The 24,997-nt window shown below is 35.3% G+C and overlaps 1 protein-coding gene across 4 annotated transcripts in view; it reads right to left on the bottom strand.

The window, feature by feature from the left end:
- LOC106073017 (uncharacterized) overlaps positions 1–24,997 on the bottom strand; it is a 61,399-nt gene that overhangs the window by 2,561 nt on the left and 33,841 nt on the right. For 3 of the 4 annotated variants that reach the window (XM_056013391.1, XM_056013393.1, XM_056013392.1), the window contains exons 10-26: positions 22,618–22,787; positions 22,103–22,186; positions 19,371–19,491; positions 18,677–18,959; positions 15,043–15,166; positions 13,351–13,513; positions 12,563–12,711; positions 10,700–10,950; positions 9,800–9,953; positions 8,221–8,343; positions 7,003–7,125; positions 6,193–6,432; positions 5,667–5,791; positions 4,601–4,863; positions 3,210–3,279; positions 2,402–2,598; positions 1,411–1,614 (exon numbers count right to left, since the gene is read on the bottom strand). In XM_056013391.1, coding sequence (XP_055869366.1) covers positions 1,411–1,614; positions 2,402–2,598; positions 3,210–3,279; positions 4,601–4,863; positions 5,667–5,791; positions 6,193–6,432; positions 7,003–7,125; positions 8,221–8,343; positions 9,800–9,953; positions 10,700–10,950; positions 12,563–12,711; positions 13,351–13,513; positions 15,043–15,166; positions 18,677–18,959; positions 19,371–19,491; positions 22,103–22,186; positions 22,618–22,787 — 2,844 coding nt within the window. The remainder of the gene's footprint in view (positions 1–1,410; positions 1,615–2,401; positions 2,599–3,209; positions 3,280–4,600; positions 4,864–5,666; positions 5,792–6,192; positions 6,433–7,002; positions 7,126–8,220; positions 8,344–9,799; positions 9,954–10,699; positions 10,951–12,562; positions 12,712–13,350; positions 13,514–15,042; positions 15,167–18,676; positions 18,960–19,370; positions 19,492–22,102; positions 22,187–22,617; positions 22,788–24,997) is intronic. The other variant, XM_056013394.1, reaches the window with a different exon arrangement.

Below are 24,997 nucleotides of genomic sequence, written 5' to 3' on the forward strand. Positions count from 1 at the left end.
GATAATAAAAATATTTAATTAAAAAAAACAACACTTTTGTTCTTAAATCATTATTAGTATATAGATAGCTCATCCATCATGGTTTGATGATGACCACTTTTGTCATCCAGGGAGCTGAGCACTTTGGACTGAGGTTTTGTGTCTCCTCATGTGGCTGGTGAGTCCTATGTTAGCCTGGAATGTTTGGTTGCACACTAGGCAGGTTATTCCAGCAGGAGATAGTGTCATTGGCCTTGCTTTTTTTATCTGATGCTTTTCTTCTGCCAGCGCTGTTCTCGTGTCCTCTCAGTTTTCACAGCGCGATGCCATGATTCTCTGTCATGTGCTTCCATCTTCTAGGTGGCAGGGTCAATGCTGAAGGATTTCAGAGAAGCTTTGAGGGTGTCCCTGAAGCATTTTCTTTGTCCACATTGTGAACACTTCCATTCCCTTAAATGGCCATATTTTTATAATAAAATGCAGGCATGCAAACAGATTTATGTTTATTATGAAATAATAACATGCATTCTTATCAAATAGAATGTGAAACAGCAAGCAATTAGAAAGGGATTTCATTTAAGAGTGATAAAATTGTAAGCAGTAAAAAAAAGCAAAACAAATGTAACGGATAGAGACAAACTCATTGTTTTTTTTTTTAATTTAAATTAGCTTTCAATAATAAAAGTGAAAAATTAAAGTCCACAGTTGATAGTCTTAAACTAATTTATCATTAAATTAGAAAAAATGTTTATGTTGATAATTGTAGATATTTTTGTTTTACTGTCTTGCCTAGTATTATACATTAATTACATAATAAAAGTTCTTTTTATCATGATGCTTTAGTAACAAGCTATATGTTTTAAAAAGTAATGAGAGACTGAATCTGTTACATCTTCATAAAAGAAAATTATAAGTATTTATGAATGCTTTCTGAATAATAATGAAATTAAGTAAACAGCATACTTACACTTCAAGAGTCAGTTTTTCATTTTATATTTTTAAAGATTTCAATACATATTTAAACTTGAGTTAACAATAATGTTAAATTTTTATTTCATTTTTTTTTTATATTGGGTGACATATACAAGCTAACAGAAAGAAATGAACTTTCTTTAATTTCTTTTTAACAATTATTTAAAAATTTGAAAATAAAATAAATGTAACTTACTTTTCATGTTTTGTCCAAATTATTCAAGATTGTAAATATTCAAAATTATATATTTATATAGTATACTTTATTTAATTTAAATGTTCCAAAATTGTACATTTGCATACTTAAAAAAAATCTAATATAAAATTTCAACAAACCATAAAAACCTGGGGGGGGGGGGGTTTAGGTTAAAAAAAGGGTAATTAGAAAATTGAGTAAATACTCCAAATGAGAAAAAAGCCTCCAAATATGAGAGAAAGAGAGAGAGATGGCAACCTTACCCTTAACGCTGTATCTACCTCTTTTGTTTAGACTTGGGCAACAGAATGACAGTTTGGACTTCCAGTATGCTCTTACATTTCTGTCACGTATGGTCATCATCATAAAAATTATAAAACCTTGAAGGGAATTGAAGATGCAAAACAAATACTGAAAAGCAATCCTGGCATCATTGATTGTCAAGAATCCAAAAATCCAGGTCAATCCTATAAAAGAGAACAAAAAAAAAAAGGAATGCATACTAAATACAGATTACTGGTAATAACCACAAAATTAAAAAAAAGAACATTTAAAAATTAAACAGATGATCTTTCTAGAAAAAAATTATACTGCCAGGTTGTGTAGTATGTAGGCCTACTCCAGGCTGTCATTATGATGGTACCGAGTTCAAAACTCCCTGCTGCCTTCTCCTACCCATCATGGGTGCCAGGATGTAATAATTTTTATTTCTGAATGAACATTCGATATATTTTTTTAAAAAATCTGTTGCATGGTGAAAATGAAAGAAGATAAGAAAATGGAGTAATCTAAATGAGGTTATTATTGACATATTATTTTTTGTGACTAAGTGGTTCAGTGCTTCGCTTCCAAACCTGGGGTCCTGGGTTCCAATCTTGGTGAAGACTGGGATTTTGAATTTTGGAATTCTTAGGGTACCCTTGAGTTCACCCAACTCTAATAGGTACCTGACTTTAGTTGGGGAAAGTAAAGGCAGTTGCTCGTTGTGTTGGCAACATAAAGCCCTGCTTTTTAACCATTGGCCAAAGAAACAGATGACCTTGAAATAATCTGCCCTATAGATTGCAAGGTCTGAAAAGGAAACTTTACTTTGGTTATTTAAAATAATTTGTTGAACTAAGATTAAAGTTCTAAAACTTTACTACTGCTGAGTCAGTTTTGGAGACTAAGAGTCTCATCTGATCGTGGTCAAAACACTGTAACTGTTGATATTTGTATTTCATCAACAAGAGCATAAAGTTTGTAGTCACTTACCAAGAACACAAAAACAAATGAAGGAAGCTCTAATGTTGACCAGCATCTGATTTTGTTTCACTGAAGAATATTTGCTCATGTCTCTTCTCCGGCATAGACTTATGACCACAATTATGAACAAGATGATGTTGGTGAATATAATTAGACCCACTGGAATGATGAATCCATAGTAAAAAGCAGGAAGAGATAGCCAACAGCTGGAAACAAAAAAAAATATTGCATTTTAGAAATGTCTAAACATTTTGCAAAGCTTGAAACTTGAATATGTTGAGAACTATTAAAAGGAACACATTGGATTATGGTACACTACTTGTAACAATTAGAAAGAGTTATTGGAACCAACCTCACCCCTAAGGGCCCATATGTTTAGCTCTTTCAGGCCCCTCAAGGTTTGCCCCATACTGGCCCCATAAGGGTTACATTTGGGCTTTATCTGGGCCCCCTAAATAAATCCAAACTCACCCTTAAGGCTCCCATTTTTGGCTTTTATTAATCTCCCCCACAAAGGTTTCAAAAGGGGTTTGTCTGGGCCCCTGACTGAACCCAATCTCAGCCCTAAGGGACCCCACTTGGGCCATTGTTTATACCCCAAATGGTTCCCATGGGTTAGTATGGGTTGGCCCAGCTGGGGCCCTTACCGATCCCAAAATCCTAGCGATCAGGGTAGGTTCTTAATATTTCTTCTTATTATTTTCAAGTTCATAATTGATAAATGTACATTCAGTAATGAGTTACCTTTCTTACTATAAAAAAATAACTCTATTATTAATGTCTTTTTCAGCACAGTAAATGAGCATGCATGACTTACTATTCATTTCCTCCCTTGTAAAGTTCCCTATCTATTATCAGTAAGATTATTACAGGAATGAGAGGTAAGCCTGTTCAGGAAACAAATGTGAGGATTTAGTTGACAATATGAAATGTAGATTTTTAATATTCTACAGAAATATTGTCATTGTTGTCTGTCCAAAATGTAAATTAGAGTTTGAGTGGTAGTACAAAATGTTTACAAAAGTTAATAGATTATACAGTTTCCATTTTAAGCCTCCATATTAGACTATCTTGATGGTATAAAATAGCTTCCTTAATTAGTTATTAACAAGCATCCTGTTTGTAGTGAAACAAAAGATGAGGACCTGAACAAATGTACCAATAGCACTGTAGGTTAACTAAAAAGAATCTTTATCTCAGAAGTAAAAAAAAAATGAATGAAAAAAAAAAGAACAATGAGATTTCTAAGTATATTCTTTTTTTTTCTAGACTAAGAACAAAGTTGTTGATGTTAGGCTTCAGAAAGGCTACACAAATGCATGCGCTCATTTTATTCTCTGGTAATTCCAGCAATTAATTAAAATGTGCAAATTTTGTCATGTTTATAACAGCCACTGGTGAATGTGTATCTAGGATTAACTTTATTTTGGTCAAAGAAGTTTCAATGGGAAAAGAGTCCAAGAAGACATAAAATACCACAGATTGTAGCCCCCCAAAAAATGGAATGCTAAAAGGTATAATAACATACTTATTTGAGGTTTACACTTTTACTGCTACAGTTTGGCCCATAAATATAATTTATAGATAAAGTAGATATGTTTACCTCATACTAGTTGAACTTTTGTACCATGAAGTTAAATATCATGTAATGATTCTTATCATATATATATATATATATATATATATATATATATATATATAACAAAAAAACAATGGATGAGCCCAGATGAGTTTATTAAAATTGCATATTGCAATATACAAAAACCACTCCCCCCTCCAACTTTTTGGATGAATTATGTTCCTTCCCCTCTCATGAATCCCGAAAATCAATGAATTATTGATACAGTTTTAAAACACCTTGTGTATTATATCTTCTTATCATATAGATTACAGATGTTACTTCAAAAAAAAAAAAGATAATTATGTCCTTCACATTTCATATGTCAATCTAGTCATGCATGTTAATCAATGACTTAAAATCAATGACTTAAAAACTCTGCTATCATGGATAATAAAGTTTATTATTACTGTTATTACAGTGCAGATCTCACTAATTTGTTATAACCATTTATATGAAAATGAGGTTCTGTCCCTTATCCTAATGACCTGCTTCAGAATTTTCCTACTCCAAAAAGACTACATAACAAAGTGAGCACATGAGATGAAATAAAGTGTTACTATTTGAAACAAAAAAAATGGTTTTGTTACCCCAGGCTGGCAGTGAAGTTTTTAAGATATAATTTGAGAAGTAAGTGTTGAGGACTTTGACAAACAGCAAATACTGTAAGATGCCTTCCATCAACATCCACATGAAAGAAGCCAAGATGAAGTAATGGAGCAGGACAGCCACCACAATACAGCCACCATAAGATGTGGTCTGTTTTATTCCAGCAAGGAAGATGATCCAGGAGCACAGGAGTGCAAGGGATAACTGAAATAATGTCTGCTGGGGCCGACTGTGATGAAGGCTCCTGAAATGTAAACGTTGTAATTAGCCATGGATAATACACTAAGAGTACGAGACTGAATGTTTGGCCTTAAGTTCATTTAGCAAATATTGAAAACATTGAAAGCAAAAACATGGTGCCACAACATATATATTTTTTTTTGGGGGAGGGGGAGGGGGGGGAAGCCTTGTATGGTCTCAAAAATCATGTGAAATATGTTGATTTGGTGATGCCTTTAAAATTGTACAACTCACTGCTAGGATTCACTGAAGAAACACAGCACTGAATATAATTTTCCTGAGTTTAATTTCTTCAAAACTCAATCAGCAAAATAGATAATCCAAGTATAAATCATAAAGATAACTTGGCTGGCATAAAATATGATGGTGAAATATAAAAGCGTAGATCAGTGGGTAAACTTGAGGAGAAAGAGTGGACTGGTCATGTGTCAGTATGCAAGGGGAAGAAGAGAGCTGACCAGCAGGAAGTCCCTATCTGTATTATTTAACTCATAATGCCCTTCCAAATAGCCTTGACTTGCATTAAAATGATGTGGGGTCAATAATCCATTACAGTAACTAAAGGATCGACAAAAAGAAAAGTAATAATAATCCAATACTGAATACTTGTAACAATGGCTACTTAAAACAATAATTAATGTGTGAATAATGACCAATGACCAAACATGAACAATGAACAGCTTTATGGTAGTTAGCTGTATGCTTCTTAAATATTACAGTAACAAGATTTTTTTTAGATCCTTCACATTACCAAGCGTCTACCTTGACCCCACATGCTCCTGTATAAGCTATATAAATTTATCTTACTTGATAAATATGAAGGACAAAATGGTTAAGGAAAGCCCTGCAATAGACAGGCTGAGTCCAATGATGGATATAATACTCAGTGCCAACTGATGCTCATTCACTAAAACATCCTGGTCATAGAAGTTCTGGCGACAAAAAAGATAAATATACATTAGAATAGTTTTTATTACCATCAAGGCTATCATGTATGCAATAGTTCACTGTAAGAGTGCATACACTAAGAGAAAAGCTGTGAGATAGAAGCACTTTATTTTCACTAATGCTTAGAGAAACCTATTGTCAAAAAGAGTTAACAATTTTTAAAAGTTTCATTCTGCAGTTTTAATATTAATGGTGAGTTTGTTTTTGAAAGATTGGATTTTATTTAAAGTGTGTTAATAAAGAATCAATAAATCAATGGATTGGCACCAATGTTCCAAAGTCAAATGTCAACAGCTTTAGCAGTTTTAAAAATATTTTTTATTGAAAAACATATTAGTTTATCAATTGCAACTATAACTATAATGCTATGACTTTCTAAATTTACCATTAAGATTGCAAAATTGGTCAAGTGATCACATGTACAGATATCCCTTCCTTCAATAGTGGCCTCAAAATCACACCCATCACTACTCCAGTTTCCTTTTCCAGCATTAGCCTTGTAGTCCCAGTAACTGCAAGCAGTCAGGTTAGAACGTAACTCTGGTTTCAGTAGTCTTGTTGGCAAGAAATAGGTTTTTACACGATGGTGATGAAGATCTGATATTTCTTTACCATCAACTAGTAACTAAAGGAGTGTCAAAGAAAGATCAAACCAAACATAAATACATTTTTCATTCATACTGATTAACACTAAATAAGTTAATAATGTGAAGGTTTTGAGCTTAAAATGTCATTGTTTATGAGTTTTAAAATTGACTCATTCACCTCTGATTGAGGATGAAATGCCATACAAAATAACAATAACAATAAAATACCCAATGAAGATAAAAATCCAATGTGTTGTGACAACTGACCTCTCAGACATCTTTAAGGCCTCAATCATGCCTAAGAAGATTCTTGTATTTCAAACTTTCAAAATTGTTATAGTCATACAAAAACAAAATCCATTAAAATACTCAGAAAGACACAAAGATAATGGCACATTCCTCGTTCCATATGCTCGGACATATTTGTACAAATGCTCCTTCTTCCCTAGTACTATTAGAGAATGGATTGCCTGAGCCAGCCAGGAAAACCAGTGACTTGGCAGAATTAAAGTCATTGGTTAACATGTATGACATGATGCATGACGTATAGGACCTATCATCTTTTTTGAAGTAATGTCTGTATTTTATAAGACAAGAAAATAACTTACTTTAGCAGCTATGACTCTGCTGTTCAGTGTTCTGTTGTTAACTTGACTTGTTTCACTGGCTTCATATAAAGTTAAATCTTGGTATGCATGCATTGCCAGTCTCACTGTTGAAGCATTGTAAGACTAAAACAAAAAAGAAAAGGTAAGTTTGCATTTCATTTCATATAGAAGATAGCATGAAAAAAGAATGATTAACATAGAAAATTTTTAAAAAGAGCAGTGGTATAATGGTGTAATCATAAAAGTAGCCCCCTGGATGACAAAAGTGGTCATCATCGAACTATGATGGATGAAATGAATGTATATGTATATATATATATATGTTAATGTATGTGTATATATGTATATGTATGTACCACTTTCAGACGTAATTGGATGGCTGCCTGGTTGTGCGGTTTGTGCGCTGGACTGTCGTTTGGATTTATCGATGGTCGAGGGTTCAAACCCTGCCCGCTCCCATCCCCCATCGTCCAGCGGGAGGTTTGGACTAGGAAGTAAATTATCTTCAACTCTGAAGGAACATCCGAAACATGTAAAACATTTTACAAAACATTTTACAATGATAATGCATAGGTCATCTGTTTCTGTGGCCCTTGGGTAAATCAGGGCATCATGTGGCAAGCACAATGACCAACCACCTTAGGTTTTCCCCAACTAATGTCAGATACCATTTGATCTGGGTAGACTCAGTGGGGCCCAATGATCAATAAATTAGAAATCCCAGTCTTCATCAGGATTTGAACCCAGGACCTCCAATTCAGAAGCCAAAACTAAGCCATCATGTAGTTATGGTAGTATTAATTCATACTATGGTACAGTCATCCACTTTAAGGTGTTCTTTTATCATACTGAAATAGGACAACTACTTACTATTAAAAAAATTCAATGTCTCTCATTTTCTAGTGAACTGCTTCTGTTTTATGGAGGAACTAAACTTTGTTAATCTTTTTCACTCCCTCATTATTTTTATCATTCCAATAGTATTATTAATTATTAATTATTATTAATTTTGCTTATTTGTATTTCACTATCCTGTTCTGAATAAACTCTAATAACTTTTGTGTTTGTTATCAGAAAAAGTTTGGTATAGAATTATAGGAGAATGCATGCTCTTTTTACACAACACAAATTAAAGTTTATAAATCCAAAAGTCCATTTAGTTTAAAGGGTTCAATCAATGTTGGCATCATCAATTAGGAGAAATAGAGTTAAACCTACCTCAATCAATGCTCTTGGTAATATGATTGCAGCTAGTAGTTTATTATAGTTCATGCTGTCATCACTGAATAATGAGACAAGATTTTCTTCAGCAAGCATTTGTGTTGAGCCATCAGCCATTAACTGAAAACAATAAGAAAATTTTTTTTTTTTTCTTAAATGGTTTATATGGGTTACAAGACAGCCTGTGTTATGAGAAGAGTTTTATTATCATCTTTGTTCTGAAAACAAATTATAATGTGGTGAATTAGACAATAGGCAGGTTGTTGCGTTTGATATTTGCATTAAATTAATCTCTTAAAACAACATATAGGAGATGAACAAGAAATTATCTTCCCATATTTTTGAAAAATTCTAAAAGCATTTGATATGATATTAGATAGCTATGATACTAATGTATAAATGCATTGATGTTTACAATTCTAAGATGCTTCAACTTCTGTAAGATTTGAATCTGAACATAATAAAATTGCTAACTAAAATCTCATTTGTTTCACATATATATGTTTTTCATTAATCCACCAAAAAAACACTTTTTAATTATACCTATTTGAAAGGTCCTAAGCATGACCATTTCCTTCAGTTAAAAAAATTATAAGTGAATCGTTTTAACTTACATAGTCTGTTACAAATCAAAATTCTTTGATCAGCTTTATACTAAAGAGTTCAGGATATGTAGGCTTTTGTGGCCAATGGTTAATGATCTAGATGTCAGATGGCCAGCACAATGACCAATGGCCTTTTCTTCCCCAACAGGCACCCATTAAGGTTGGGTAAATTCAGCAAGGTCCTAAAAATTCCAAAGTTCAAAATCTCAGTCTTCCCCAGGATTTGAACTCAAGAACCCACTCAGCAACCACACCCATGTTCAGCATATAGACATATATTAGCCACATACACTACCACTGTCAGCATCAGAAAACTGAGCATCAGACATTGTCTTTCAATATATTTGATTGAAACTCAGGAACTGAGTGTAATTAGACAGTAATATCTACACAATCTAGTCTGTTGGCTAAAAAATGTTTATTTACCAACCATCATTAGATTGGGTCAAGTTGTTTTATAGCTTTGTCATAGTAAAAAGAAAAATTACCACAATGACCTTCCAAGCATGGGTGGTAACATAAACAGGGAATACAAATAAAGTCATTAATTTTAAATAATTTGAAAGATTGAGATAATAAGATTTCTATATTTACTAATTAGTCATCACTAATTTAAAAGAATAATTGTAAGTTTAAAAGGTGCATACTTCAAACGCACATTCTCAATACATAATCTTTCAGGTTTTAAGCAAAAGGTTATATGTTATTAAGAAGTTTTCCATTTTTTTTAATTAGAAAGAAATAGATTCATTATGTCAACTAAACACTTTGGACATTCTTAGTATTTAGAGGAAACCTTTAATTCACCTGCTGGCCTACAAGCTAATTATTCCAGTTGTTTGGGAACCATTATTCAGGCCTTGTGGAACACAGAATACAGTTTGGGGAAACACTGGTATAAATTATACAAAATTTCCGACTACTTCTAGCTGTAAATTGCATGCATTTTCTTAATTATCAGTATACAGTACCTTCAAACCAACAATGAGGTCTTTTGTATTCCTCATAGTTCTTGATATATCAGAAACTACAAAGCCCAAACCTCCAGAGATAACAAGTTGTGGATTCGTACCAGACTCAGATGATTCTATAAGACTGCCTGCTTGGTCAATACTTTTTAACACTCTGCAGCAAAGAGACAAAAACATACACAATTTTATATTTTACATGTTTTCTTTTAAAAATGAAATAAAATAAACATATAAATCAGTGAAGATGGCTGACTGGTCATGCTAGACTAGTCTTTGGTTGTCTCATTATCTTATCTTATATAATACAGATGTTACTTCAAAAAAAAAAAAGATGATTATGTTCTACGCATCATGCATTCAGTCATGCATGTTAACCAATGACTTAAATTCTGCCAAGTCACTGGTTTTCTTGGCTAGCTCAAGCAACCCATTCCATGCTCTAATAGCACTAGGGAAGAAGGAGCATTTGTACAAATTTGTCCTAGCATATGCCCACTGCCATCCCCTGTTATGGGAGGCTTTGGCTTTAACTTTGAAGGAACACCCAGAGCATGTAAAACAAAGTACAAAACAAAGCAAGATACACTATCACAAATCTTTACTTTGAATTTGTTTTGTTCTTTTCTATTATTAAGACCTATCATCAACCATTTTTTCTAAAGCATTAATTCATAAACCATAAATCATGTTTACAAAAACCAATACACAAAAAACTTATTTATGAAGGGGAAATTTTTTTTATATTAATCCGCATTGTATATACAAAAACAACCTTGAGGAATTTGTTAGTTTCATCATCACTTTATAATCCAACAAATTTCATTGAATACTCCTATATTATAACATTTTAAATTATCCATAAAAGAACGCGAGATCACACATATAAGACTTTCAGCTGACCTGTTGGTAGCATTGGCTATCTCCTGCGACTCTTTTAAAACTGAAGTTGGGAAATTTCGTAATTTTGCAGCACTGTCCATAATATTTTCTACATCTACTTTTGACAGTCTATCCACATCTGTAGTACTCTTCTGCAATATATCTGCTAAGTATGCCAGATCCTCTCCTATAACGGTCTGGCTACTGAGATTGGCTATTAGAGTTTTAGTAGTCTCCAGAACCCACCCAACGTTGTCATTGGTAATATTCTCCTGTTAATGCAAGGACACACAAAAATTAAATAGACCAATATATTATTAAAATATTTTTAATAAATAGATCTAGATTAAAATCAATTGATAAACCATTATTGTATTGAATACAAAACAAAATAAACTTAATATATATAGATTTACAACAAAATTAAGAAGTGGCATTTATGATTCACTAAAGATATAAATTTATACATCTATATTACTTTCTTTAAAGTTTTATACTTTTTTAAAAAGTTATTTATTCTTTTGATTTCCAGTATTGTTGGATCACCTCATCTTATCTTCTTTTCTTATATAATGCAGATATTACTTCAAAAAAGATGATTACGTACTATGCATCATGCATCTAGTCATGCATGTTAACCAATGACTTAAATTCTGCCAAGTCACTGGTTTTCCTGGCTGGCTCAGGCAATCCATTCCATGCTCTAATAGCACTAGGGAAGAAGGAGCATTTGTACAAATTTGTCCTCATATGGAATGAGGAGTGTGCCTTTATCTTTGTGTTTTTCTGAGTATTTTATTATTTTTTGTCATTGTATTTGAAGATTATGGTTCAGTGTTTTATGTATAATTGCTACTTTACTTTTGAGTCTTCTCTCCTGACGGTTTTCTAAATTTAGTAATTTTACTAAAGTTAACCTTGTTAACTAAGATATTTGTTTATTGTCATAATGTTGTCAATGGCATTGCAGCTAGGAACAAGTAAGAAGCTAATGTCAATACTTTAATTAAAAAGGATATACAATGGATACAGGAAACTACAGATCAGTATCACTCACTAGTAACATATATATAGAATACTAGAACACACACTATGGACAGATGTCCTAAATGGCTTACATGGCTTAAAATGTAAAGTAAAAATAATACATAAAACACTGAACCATAATTTACAAATACATAAACAAAACCTAATAAAATACTCAGAAAGTCAATAAGAGATAAATATTTATTTGTTGTTTCATATGTTAGAAATTCTTATAAATGCTCTTTCTTATTCTTATTCTCTCTTCTTCTTAATCCTGTGTACTCCCAGGGGAGCATAGGGCCGCAACCACACCTCTCCACCGAACTCGGTTTTGAGCAGTTTTCTTCATCTGCTCCCATGTCATTCCAGTACCCTCAGCTTCAATGATGACTGACCTCTTCCAGGTTTGCTTGGGTCTGCCCACTTCCTCTTTTCTTGTGGGTTCCAGTCAAGTGCCTGCCTTGCAACATTAGTAGCTGGTTTTCACAGAGTGTATCTAGTTCTCTCCCACAAATCGATAGTAGTTATCTTTTCTGGCCACCTCATTCCTAATATCCGGCGTAGACATCTGTTAACAAAAGTTTGGAGCTTTTCCATATTTTTTTTAGTGACTCTCTTTCTTCTTAGTCACCTCTTAGTGCCATATTTTTAAGCACAAAACAGGTTGCCTGAATCAGCCCAGAAAAACAATGATAAGTTGAGTTTAACTGTATAATTAATGCATGACTAGACTGACACATGAATAGCCTATGCATAGGACATAATTATCTTCCTCTTTGAAGGAACGTCTGTAAGGTATAAGAATATATAAGATAAGATAATAAACAGTGCATAAAGCAAATGTAATAAATGTAATACCTGGGACAGATTTTTCAATACTGCTGTCAAATTGCTTCTTACACCAACAGAAGCTGAGTAATTGCAGAGAGGATTAACTTGAAATCTACCCCAATATAAACCCAGTATTTTATCTCCCTCACATTTTACCATTGCTAAGGGTTTTCTATCTGTGAACGAAAAAATCTTCATATAAAATAGCATGAAAAAACGTATTTAAAATGTGTATATTCCTAGCTATGATAAGTTAACAAGAAGCTTTCAAGATGCAATGAGCCTTACAGGCTAGATCACTATTCTGAGTAGATCTAGATCTAGTATATTCACTATATGACCATGTAGGCCTACTCATGTACTGCATTAGATTTATAAAGTCTTTCTTGTTAGAAATTCTATTCTGTGACTTTCAACCTTTCATTCCTATAACAATAAAGTAAAGTTTCCCTTTCAGACCTTGTGGTCTATAGGGCAGTTGATGTAATGGTCATCTGTTTTTGTGGCCTACAGTTAATGAGAGTGTCATGTGGCCAACACAACGACCAACCGCCTTTACTTTCCCCAACTAACGTCCTGTACCCATTAGAGCTTGGTGGACACGGAGGCGCCCCAAGATCCAAAATTAAAAATCCCAGTCTTCACCAGGATTCAAACCCCTGTCCCCAGTTTGGAAGCCATTGCAAGTGCTGTACTGATCAGCTACTGCGCTTCCCCTATCACAATGCAAATGCTCTAAATGAATTTGAAAAAAAAAATATTTAAAGACCATTAGTCCAACACAGTAAGATAAATAAATGTTAAGATACATCTACCTTGTGCACATATCTGCGGGCTTGTCCAGATAAATCCCACCGGTGACTGAGGTAAAATGAATTTTAAATTGGTAACTGGGTCGTCTATTATCCGAGACCAACACCAGTCGATACTTAATACTTGAACAGTGTCTGTATCAAACTGTGGTAATCTGCCCTGCAACTGCAGTACACACAGAATATTTAATGTAAGGTTAATAACAGCCTAATAGATGTACATAAAAATAATAGTAGCATACAATGAGCATCTCTTATGATGATGATAAGTTTTTAATTTAATTTTAAACAAATGATATGTAATATTCTTATTCACATTTTTCGGATGTTTCTTCAGATTGAAAGATTATTACATACATTCCTGGCTGTTGTTTGGTGATGTCTTGTGTCCCAGGTTAAAACTCTGCCTGATGCCATCCCCAGTTTTCCTGGGATAGGTTTGGGCTAGGATGCAATTATCCTCAAATATGAAGGAACATCCGAAACATGTAAAACATTTTACAAAATAATACATCCAAGCCCAAACATCCCGTGGTACGGCTCAGGATGGCAGAACAGCCCAGAGCTCTTTCCATGCAATCAGGCATATAGAAATAATCTGCACAACAATAAGGAATACACTTTTGTTTGTAACTGTCAGAAAATGTGCTCCTACTTTGCAACATTCAACTCACTCAAATCTCAAGATTTATAGATCTATACCATGTTTCAAGCACTTATTAATCCTTTTTTTCATTTAAGGTTAACATAGTGTCAACTCTTACTGTTTTTTACCTTTACCTATCCCTTAGTCCATTGGGACCATTGGGGCACCAAGCAAGATTTGTCGACCGCCTTTCTCCATTCCTCCAGGTCTTTTGCGTTGTTTAAAACATCTATCAATGGTAGGCCCGTCTCTTACAGTTATCTTATTTTATCTTATACATTACAGGCGTTACTTCAAAAAAAGAAGATAATTATGTCCTACGCATTGCACGTGTTACAAGAGTTTTGAATCAAAAGACATGATTTTTTAAAAAAAGAATAAGAAGACAAGGCTTTTCTTTGAGTCCGAAAATTAATTAGAATTGCAGTATTTCGAGTGGCTAAGCCATCTACGTTTGTCATCAGCAGAGGATTTTCTTGTGGTCTCAATATGTATCTTTGTAAGTGATCTCCAGCTGTCTTGTTCTGAACTTGCCTGCATCCATGTGCTCTCTTCTATGTCAGTTTAAGCAAGCTGACACCTAAGCTGGTCTTTAAAGCGTTTCCGGGCAGAACTTTTCTTACACCGACCACCTTTCAGGTCACCAAAGAAGGTTGCCTTTAGCATATGCTCGTCCACCTTATGTGCTACTTGCTCTGCCCCTGTAGATCTGAAAGCAGTCCCTCTTTACTGTCCATATTGGCATTTGCGAGAGCATTGCTATTTGAAGAGTAGTCTTGCCATCGTATGTCCATGTTGGAACGCAGACATCTTTGGTGAAAGCATTCAAAAATGCTCAAATTCATATAGCAGAGTTGAGAGAACACTGATTTTTGTAGGTAGGCGGAGTGAATTGTTCCACCACACTCTCACTTGGAGGTGTCCAAAAACACATAACAAACACATAATAAAGATGGGAGTTCATAATAATTATTAAAATTTAAAAAATGAATAAAGGTCAAGACGGAAAATAGAAATTCGCTGACATTAATTTAGGCCTATACAGTTACCAGTTTGAATCGAGTTGTTATATCCTTCGTTGCATTTGCCAGCAAGGATTCTGTCTGGTTTGTAATGTTAAAACCAAGATCGAAGGACTTGTAGAAATACAGGACTAGCTTTCTTTCTTCCCTCCTGAAATATAGATATGGTGAACATAATATTATAGGCTACCATAAGATTTTGAATTGCACTCTTAATACGAAATAGATTAACTCAATATAGATCTATAGGTACAGACAATCTAACTCTTTTTTTCCTATTGATATTATTATTATTATTATTATTATTATAGCTTTTATATAGCGCTACTTTCATGCTCATGCAGTGGCAAATGTAAGCTCCGATTGAAACGCCAACCAAAACGAGCCACACGACCCCGCCCATTTAATGTAGAGAAGCTTAAAGACGGCAATACTGCAGCACAGTTCCAATTGAAACTAACGAACCGCTTTGAGGCTCTTGCAGATATATTGACCCTTGAAGAAGAGTGGGCCAACTTCAAAGATACCACTATTGGGTGCGCAGAAGAAGTTATCGGAAGGAGGCGAGGTTCATACAAGGAACGGTGGATACAAGACAGAACATGGAAATTGATAGATGAGAGGAAAGAGGCCAAACGTAGACGAGATCAGAAAAATGAAACACAGGATCGCAGCCTAGCGGAAGAAGCCTATAGGGAAGCAGATCTGAAAGTAAAGAGAAGCTGTCGGCAAGATAAACGGGACTGGATTGAGCAGAAGGGACAAGAGGCACAAGCAGCTGCAAGCAGAAATGACACAAAAACCCTCCATCGTATTGTCCGAGATCTCACTGGAGCAAAGAGTGGACATGGGGCACCAATAAAAGACAAGCAAGGCAAAACTTTGTTAACGAAAGAAGAACAGGATGCAAGATGGGTAGAGCACTTTAAAGAGACCCTTAACCAACTGTCGCCAGACATAACTTACATATTCAAGGACCCCTCTCCAGACAATGATCTCAAGGTCAAGACAGACCCAATAACTGCTGAGGAGGTTACCATGGCCATTGCAGTGCTAAAGAATAACAAAGCACCAGGACTAGACATGATATCAGCAGAAATGCTAAAATATGGGGGACAGTGCATTGTTAACAGAATGACTGATCTCTTAAATCTCTGTTGGCGAACTTCAAAAGTCCCAGAGGACTGGCAAAAGGGAGTGATTGTAAAGCTTCCAAAAAAGGGCAACTTGGCAGACTGTAACAACTGGAGGGGCATTACTCTCCTCTCTGTCCCAGGCAAAGTTTTCAGCACTGTTTTGTTGAGACGGCTTCAACAGTCTGTAGATGAAAGGCTCAGAGAAGAACAAGCAGGTTTCCGAAGAGGCAGATCATGTACAGAGCAGATTTTCGTTTTACGAAATATCATAGAACAAAGTTTTGAGTACCAACAACGGCTAACGATCAGTTTCGTGGACTTCAAAAAAGCGTTTGATAGTGTCCACCGAGAATCACTATGGAAAATATTTAGAGAATACGGTATCCCAGAAAAATTCGTCCAGATCCTACGACACCTTTACAGTCAGTCTAGTTGCTGCATTAAAACAGAAGAGGGAACAACAGAGTTTTTTACAATCGAGACAGGTGTGAGACAGGGGTGCATCTTATCTCCCTTCCTTTTCCTCCTAGCCATCGACTACATAATGAGGAGAGCAATGAACCAGACTGCCTTTGGTATTCCATGGCATGAACAACTCCGATTGACGGACTTGGACTTTGCTGATGATGTTGCACTACTCGGGGCTACAAATAAATGCATTCAAGAAATGACGGAGAGCCTAGACAGAGAGGCACCCAAAATTGGCCTCCGCATAAACTTGGATAAGACTAAAATTATGCGAGTGGGATATAAGGCAAAGGGTGTCCCCGTCAGACTTGGTGAGTCAAAGCTTGAAGAGCTGGACAAGTTCACGTACCTTGGCAGCATCATAACAAATGATGGAGATGCTTACCATGATGTAGCGTGCCGAATAGGAAAGGCAGGGAGCATTTTCCAAAGGCTGCAGCCTATTTGGACTAGCCAAGCCATTGGACTCGAGACAAAAATACACCTTCTCAACACAATCGTCATTCCAACTGCTACATATGCATGTGAGACGTGGAAGTCATCTGTCAAAATTGAGAAAAGACTAAATGTGGCTCAACAGAGATGGCTGAGACGGATTTTGGGAGTCAGTTACACAGACCGGATCTCAAACAAGGAAATCCTTTGCCGAACTGGGAGTCGAACACTTAGTGAGGTTGTGACTGAGCGTCGCATGAGGTTTGCGGGACATGTTCTACGTCAAAATGAATTACGCACACCAAGAGTTGCGATAACATGGAAGCCAAAACGAGGAAAGCGCAAACAGGGACGTCCTCGTATTACCTGGCGACACACCTTCATGGAGGACCTCAGAACAGTGGACACCAGATGGGAAGAGGCTTCAGACATTGCCAGTGACAGATCATTATGGAGACAGCTTGCCGCCCAATGCGCCGAACGGCGCGGGAGGACCTAAGTCTAAGTAAGTCATGCTTAGGCTATAGCATGCTCAGAGCGCTTTGGTCCAATCTCATTTGTGGACCAGTGGGGGGGGGGGGGGAGGGGGTATCTAGGAGTTGGTTTTCTGTGCTGCCTTTAGGCGCTCAGTAAACGCAACTCTGCCCGAGTTGGGTGTCGAACCTCGAGCCCCTTTCTAGGTAGCCAAGACAATCCAAGTTCAAGCACACTTAGCCTCTCGACCACGCTTCCCACGTATAAGAATTAATACATTGGATTTGCTTCTGATGAAAGAGAAATTTTCACACATTTTATACACTGAACATGTAGTATACTGTAGAATCTAACTTATGAAGAACAATGCAAAAAAAAAAAAATGAATCGAAGTAATTGACTGTCTGAAGACATGCTTTATGCAAGCCAAACATGCATTGTCTAGAGTCTAAATGTATAGGCCACATAAGATCTATGCATACAAATTATCCTAAAAAAACAGGAGACCAATTAGTTTCAAAGTGTACATGGCACAAAAGGTTGGACATAATAATCTTCATAGATTTACTGAAAATAATAAATGATCAGCATGGATAGTCATAGTATGAATATGAGTTAGCAAACACCGATCACATCTTCTCCCCAAAACTTTACTCAGTGCTTACATCATACAGTGAGTGTTTGAATGACCAGGTTATAGTTGAGAGTTGTGTGTGTCTCTCAAAGTAACGTAACATCTGCAGATTAGAAGATGCCTCTAGATGACACTACACCCCAGCCTGAAATTACCTATGAGGTCAGTTGTCAGTTACTATAACAATGGGGTATATTGTTATTTTAGACAACTTCCATGACCCCATAATCTCCAAACTTAGGTTCCCATATTTTTTTTGTGTTTTTACATTTCCGTTTTCCTTATATTATGGGATAGTGGTACGGCGATGTCGAAGACGGTAGCGTTTTTTAGCGGCTACTTTAGCGGCTACTTTAGTTATGAGTCTTCTAGACCTATCCCTTGACACAGTATTCATGCAGGCGCTATATGTAGACCTAACAGATTATTGGAAGACTGACGCAATGTAAAAAAAAAAGTTCCCGTTGTGCTACTAATTACTTATTAGTAGAACTATCATTAAAGCAATACTCACAGAAACAGCTGAGGCTTAATAGAAAACTTTATGGTGGAGTTCATGTTGGAAATCTGATATAAAAGACTGAACAGAAAATATAGATCACTTCCCACGAGCACAGGTCCATTCACTGCCCTAGCCGCCCTCTGAACAGGCGACCTTGAAAGTCGTCTATTTTGAGCAGGCCCAGACTGCCAGGTCCATCTGTTCGGTACAGAGGCGTTGAACAAGGCAATCTCTAATCCATTAGTTATCGTTGTATTTAGTGCAAGATTTATGTGCACTGAATAAATTTCATAATCTGAGAAATAAAAAAAAACTATCAGAGAGCAAGAGAGAGAAAGAGAGAGGGAGAGAGAGAGGGAGAGAGAGAAAGAGAGAGAGAGAGAGAGAGAAAGAGAGGGAGAGAGAAAAAGATAGAGAGAGAGAGAGAAAGAGAGAGAAAGAGAGAGAAAAAGAGAGAGGTAGAGAGAGAGAAAGAGAAAGACAGAGAGAGAGAGAGAAAGAGAGAGAGAAAGAGAGAGAGAAAGAGAGAGAGAAAGACAGAGAGAGAGAGAAAGAGAGAGAGAAAGAGAGAGAGAAAGAGAAAGAGAGAGAGAGAGAAAGAGAGAGAGAAAGAGAGAGAGAAAGAGAGAAAGAGAAAGAGAGAGAAAGAAAGAGATAGAGAGAGAGAAAGAGAGAGAGAGAGATAGAGAGGGTAAATGGTTCTTACCCGAGAAACGAAGATAAACACTATCTGACTTAAGAGGTGTATTAGACTGAAGGTCATTCACCTCACAGTGGTAATATTGATTCATGTTGATCTGGTTATCTAGGTATCCGATCTCCTGGCTCTGTTGAATCAAATGTAATACTTGAATTTTAAGCCATCAATTTCCCCAAATTACTTTATGAATAGATGTGTATGAAGTACTGATGTTTGTAGGATTGTCAATTAAACATAAGGCGATAAAGATATTTAAATTTTTTAATGCTGCCATATTCTTAGAATCTGCTCTTTAGATCAGTAGCGTAAGGTGGGGATGGGGGGGGGGGGGGGTCCAAATTTCAAAATTTCCCCTGGGCTTCCACATAACGGGGTCCCCCAAACGAGTGTCCAAAATTTGTTTTTACATTAAATATTACGCCATTTTCTCAAGCCATAATCTGAAAATCAAAATGCAAGGGCAAATAAAAAGGTCAAGGGCCATTAACTCACTCCATTCTTAATGGTGTTACCACTATGCCCTCCCTTTCATGAAAATGTACAAGACCACTACGTTTTGGCGACATGATGAGGAGAACATTAAGTATAAAATATACCAAGAAAAAAGAAAAAAAGGAAACATTTTCGCATACATACAAACATAGGAGAAAATGTGACGGCTTTTTTGCAGGAATGTCAGTTAAACGTAAGATAAAGATAATGCTGATATGTTCTTAGAATCTTTAGATTAAGATTTGGTGAAAATAATAGGGGAAAAATATTAATGTCTGGCAAACTTTGTAATTCTCCTAAAAAGAAAGATTGATTTCTACCACTAAAACAAAATGAGATCTAGGCCTATATGATATATATACGTGATTCCATTTTAAAAAATGACGTTAAAAGTTAAGACATAGAAGGATGATATGACATGAGCAATGTGGCATCCAAGGTTAAAAGTTAAGACATAGAAGGATGATATGACATGAGCAATGTGGCATCCAAGGTTAAAAGTTAAGACATAGAAGGATGATATGACATGAGCAATGTGGCATCCAAGGTTAAAAGTTAAGACATAGAAGGATGATATGACATGAGCAATGTGGCATCCAAGGTTAAAAGTTAAGACATAGAAGGATGATATGACATGAACAATGTGGCATCCAAGGTTAAAAGTTAAGACATAGAAGGATGATATGACATGAGCAATGTGGCATCCAAGGTTAAAAGTTAAGACATAGAAGGATGATATGACATGAGCAATGTGGCATCCAAGGTTAAAAGTTAAGACATAGAAGGATGATATGACATGAACAATGTGGCATCCAAGGTTAAAAGTTAAGACATAGAAGGATGATATGACATGAATAATGTGGCATCCAAGGTTAAAAGTTAAGACATAGAAGGATGATATGACATGAATAATGTGGCATCCAAGGTTAAAAGTTAAGACATAGAAGGATGATATGACATGAACAATGTGGCATCCAAGGTGAAAGATATTGTAGAATGTAGATGATATATTTTAACAAGCAAAATCTAAAAAAAAAATACTCTGAAAAAAAAAAGCTTATACAAAGTGTGATTGTATTAATTAGTTTGAATCATTAATGTATTTAAATTTGTAATAGATCTAGTCCAACAACAAAAACATGTTTGCAATTATTAATATTGATTAGTTTTGCGCTATTTTATGATTTATGATTTTTCACTACGCTTTGATCCTATTTCACTTATCTGGACCAGTTGGGACAATGAGAGGGGGAGGGGAGGGAACGAAATGGATATCTGGGTGTATTTTTTTTAACGTTATTGGTTTTTAAAAGCATTTACAAAAAAAAAAAAGGTGGGGGAATGACCTGAATTCGAACTCGTGACTCATGCCTCCTCGAGCCGATGTGCTAACCACTCTGCTAGTGAGGCACTTATCACTAGAAAAGATTGTATAGTTATATGCTGTTTGTTTCAATTTAGAATAGCGAGCTATAAAGGGGACTAGTTTAGCTTATACCACCACTTCAGTCAAGTACTATTTCTTACCGTTGTTTGAAATACAAAACAAAATAATTAATAGTTTAATTTTGTTTTAATTGATTCCTGTGTTGTTAGATAAAAGAAATAATTGTGCGAAATTTCAGCTTGTTCCGAGATTGGGTGTCGGAGAAATAACGTGTACAAACTTTTGGCCAGATAGACAGACAGACAGAAAGACAGACAAAGTGAGTTGATATAAGCTTTGAAATGAACGTAGATAAAATGACTAACATATGAACCTTAATATCTCATGACAATGTAGACTAAAGATAGATTATCAATCTATACTTACATTTATAAGAAACATGACAGGCCTGTAAATAAATGAAATTCTACCTAAGGCAAAGAACAGAGAGGAATGAAGAAAGACGGTTGACAGATCTTGTGTGGTGCCCCAAAGGTCCAACAGCCTAAGGGATAGGGGAAGGGGAATAAGAAACCTTTCAAAACATCCAAACATCTGGATTAGTCAGAAAGGATATAACTCATTGAAATTAGGACTAATTGACGAAAATACTATACTGACTAACTGACATTTGAGTGACAATAGCTGACTAGCTAACATATACTGGCAAAGCTAACATTTTTAAAATGAGAAGATTATGATTACTATAGACAATGTTGTAAGACATTGGTAGATGTGAGGACCAGACGGAAAACAAAACGAAAATGTTTGATTTCATAGTACAACACAGAAAACAAACAATCTATCAATCTATACTTACATTAATAAGAGACCATTCAAATATTCCAACATCTTGATTAGTGAGGAAGGGTATAAAGTTCTTGTATAGAGCCATTTTCTGAAGCTACAAACAGAAAAAAAAGAAGAAAACTAATATAAAAACACTTGTACAAACAATTATTCATACTTTAGAAATTTGTAATTAAATCTCAAAATTTTATTGTTATAATCATTTTAATGTTAACAGGTTAAGTGGTCCCCCCCAAAAAATTATTTTGAAATTATGACTTAATATTGTCTACATAAGGCTTCCAAACTCATAACTTAATTTCAAAATAAGGTGAAGAAATAAATAAAACATCACACTTCATCATAGCTAGGGAACACTTAATTTCAGATCTTAGTGTCAGCATTTACACACTTTTGTTATCTCCCCGAAATTAATTGGAAAAAAGTAATATCAGTGATAGGTGTTCACTATACAAAACGGTTTTAAGCCTGATTTATTTAAATATATTTTTTTAGTTATGAAACAAAGAAATAGAAACAAAGTACCTTTTCTTGCACAATGCCAGGGTTGCAGGTCATAGTAAAATTCTCTATACCGGTATTTTGATAATTACTGGCCATATCACGGACTACTTGTGAAGGCGCCTGAATTTCATTGGACACCACAGTAATCAGCGATCCATCTATCTGAATATCTATAGTAGGTGCTCTGGATGCTAAGAGGAAAAAGAGAACCATAAGTGTTAAAGAGAGTGTGTGTGTTTCTATGGTGATGTGAGAAGAAGTTCGGGATTGGTTGGTGGCTATGCAGTGTAAATGATGCAAGATAAGTGGGACTATTGTAATCATTCTTGGATACACCAGATGTTTTTGTAGTGAGTTGTTAAAATATCATTTTATGTTATTACAAAAGTCTACTATATTTAGTTCATTTTAGCTCAAGCTATTTTTTTTTATGTTGTAATAAAATGTATATTTAGTTTTGTTCACAAAAAAGTTATTCAAGTTATATTTCAAGTTTTTAAAGTTAAGATATAAAACACCTACAGCGGTTTAGTTGTCTACCAGCAGTTGGGTGATACAAGTCAACGTCCGTCAAGGAGTCAACAACCGTCTACAATCTACAACAATAAGTCAAAGTGTAACAATGCTAAAACAATAATACCTAAGTTGCTGCTTAGGATTATCTTATCTTATCTTATAAAAATAGATACATTACTACAAAAAAGAAGATGATTACATTGACACAGTCAGACACACATGTTTCAAGGAATCAGACGTTTAGTAGAACTCAGTTTTAGAGTTGTTATCTACGGGGATTGCTAATACCTTCCTACAAGGAACTGTAGGCTACCAGGAATAAGAAGGAAATCAGACATTCAGTAGGATTAGGATTATCTTATCTTATCTTATAAAAATAGATACATTACTTCAAAAAAGAAGATGATTACATTGACACACATGTTTCAAGGAATCAGACGTTTAGTAGAACTCAGTTTTAGAGTTGTTATCTACGGGGATCGATAGGGGAACTGTAGGCTCCCAGGATTAAGAAGGAAATCAGACGTTTAGTAGAACTCAGTTTTAGAGTTGTTATCTACGGGGATCGATAGGGGAACTGTAGGCTCCCAGGATTAAGAAGGAAATCAGACGTTTAGTAGAACTCAGTTTTAGAGTTGTTATCTACGGGGATCGATAGGGGAACTGTTACCAGGAAAAAGAAGGAAATCAGACGTTTAGTAGAACTCCGTTTTAGAGTTGTTGTCTACGGGGATCGATAGGGGAACTGTTACCAGGAAAAAGAAGGAAATCAGACGTTCAGTAGAACTCTGTTTTAGAGTTGTTGTCTAAGGGGATCTATAGGGGAACTGTTACCAGGAATAAGAAGGAACGGCAGAAAAAAAAAAGATTGGAAGACGATGTTAAAAATGGATGGATAGACTTGTCAAAGTAAGAGACGGCAACCCTGACATAAGACAGAGGGGAAAGGACAGAGACGGTGAACAGATCATGTGTGGTACCCTAACGGTCCAAAGGACTAAGGGACAACGAAGGTGAAAATTTGGCCTCAATTTAATTTGTTAGAGAAATTAAAGCTGACTCTCTAGATGCCGTGAAAAGGCGGAGCGACCTCCCTAAGGCTTTGGCCATGATAGGGCTCCCGAGCTAATCAAAGTCTTTCAACGATTCTCAATGAGGTAATTCCGGATCTCTTCTCAGTCACGTGGGTGTGTTGTTTACATTAATGACCTCATTGATTTCCTTGTAATTTAAACATGAAAATAGTCTAGATCTATACATCTTTAAGTAATAAAAAGTATGTTACAATAATTCACTTTTTTTTTTGATTATTTAGTAGGACTACTAGATGTAGGCTAGGACTAAATCTAGATCTACATCTTATCATAGGGAGATATTGCCATATATAAGACCACAGTCACGTGACTTTTTATAAAGTAGGTCAGAGATTCGGAACTACCTCAATTTGCCAAGTACCCCACGCTACGATTGTGTGGGCTTTAATAAAACGATTATATACACATTGAAGAAATAGTTGCACAAAGAATACATTTACATTGAACTTTTGTGTGTGTGTGTGTGTAAAACTTTGATTATCATGGTTATCTGAGAAACGCTCAAATGAAAATGTTATTCATAATAAATGATAATATTTAACTCCTTCTCACCGTAATTATTTACCACATTCTGGTGGAATCAACGTTGGTATCGTCAGTTAGGAGAGAAAGAGTTAATATCATATTTTCTTCAGGGGAGAGTACCAAGGAAAAAGGAGAGACAAAAGTAGCGTTTCTGAACAATGTCTCTATAATGGACTGATCTGGCAATGCCATTTTGAACAAAACATATCAGTTTTAAAAAAGGTCCGTTACAAATGGTCTCAGGATTAAAGTAAAGAATTTTAAAA

The sequence above is a fragment of the Biomphalaria glabrata genome, chromosome 16, assembly GCF_947242115.1.
Source record: "Biomphalaria glabrata chromosome 16, xgBioGlab47.1, whole genome shotgun sequence".
NCBI classification, from domain to species: Eukaryota; Metazoa; Mollusca; class Gastropoda; family Planorbidae; genus Biomphalaria; species Biomphalaria glabrata.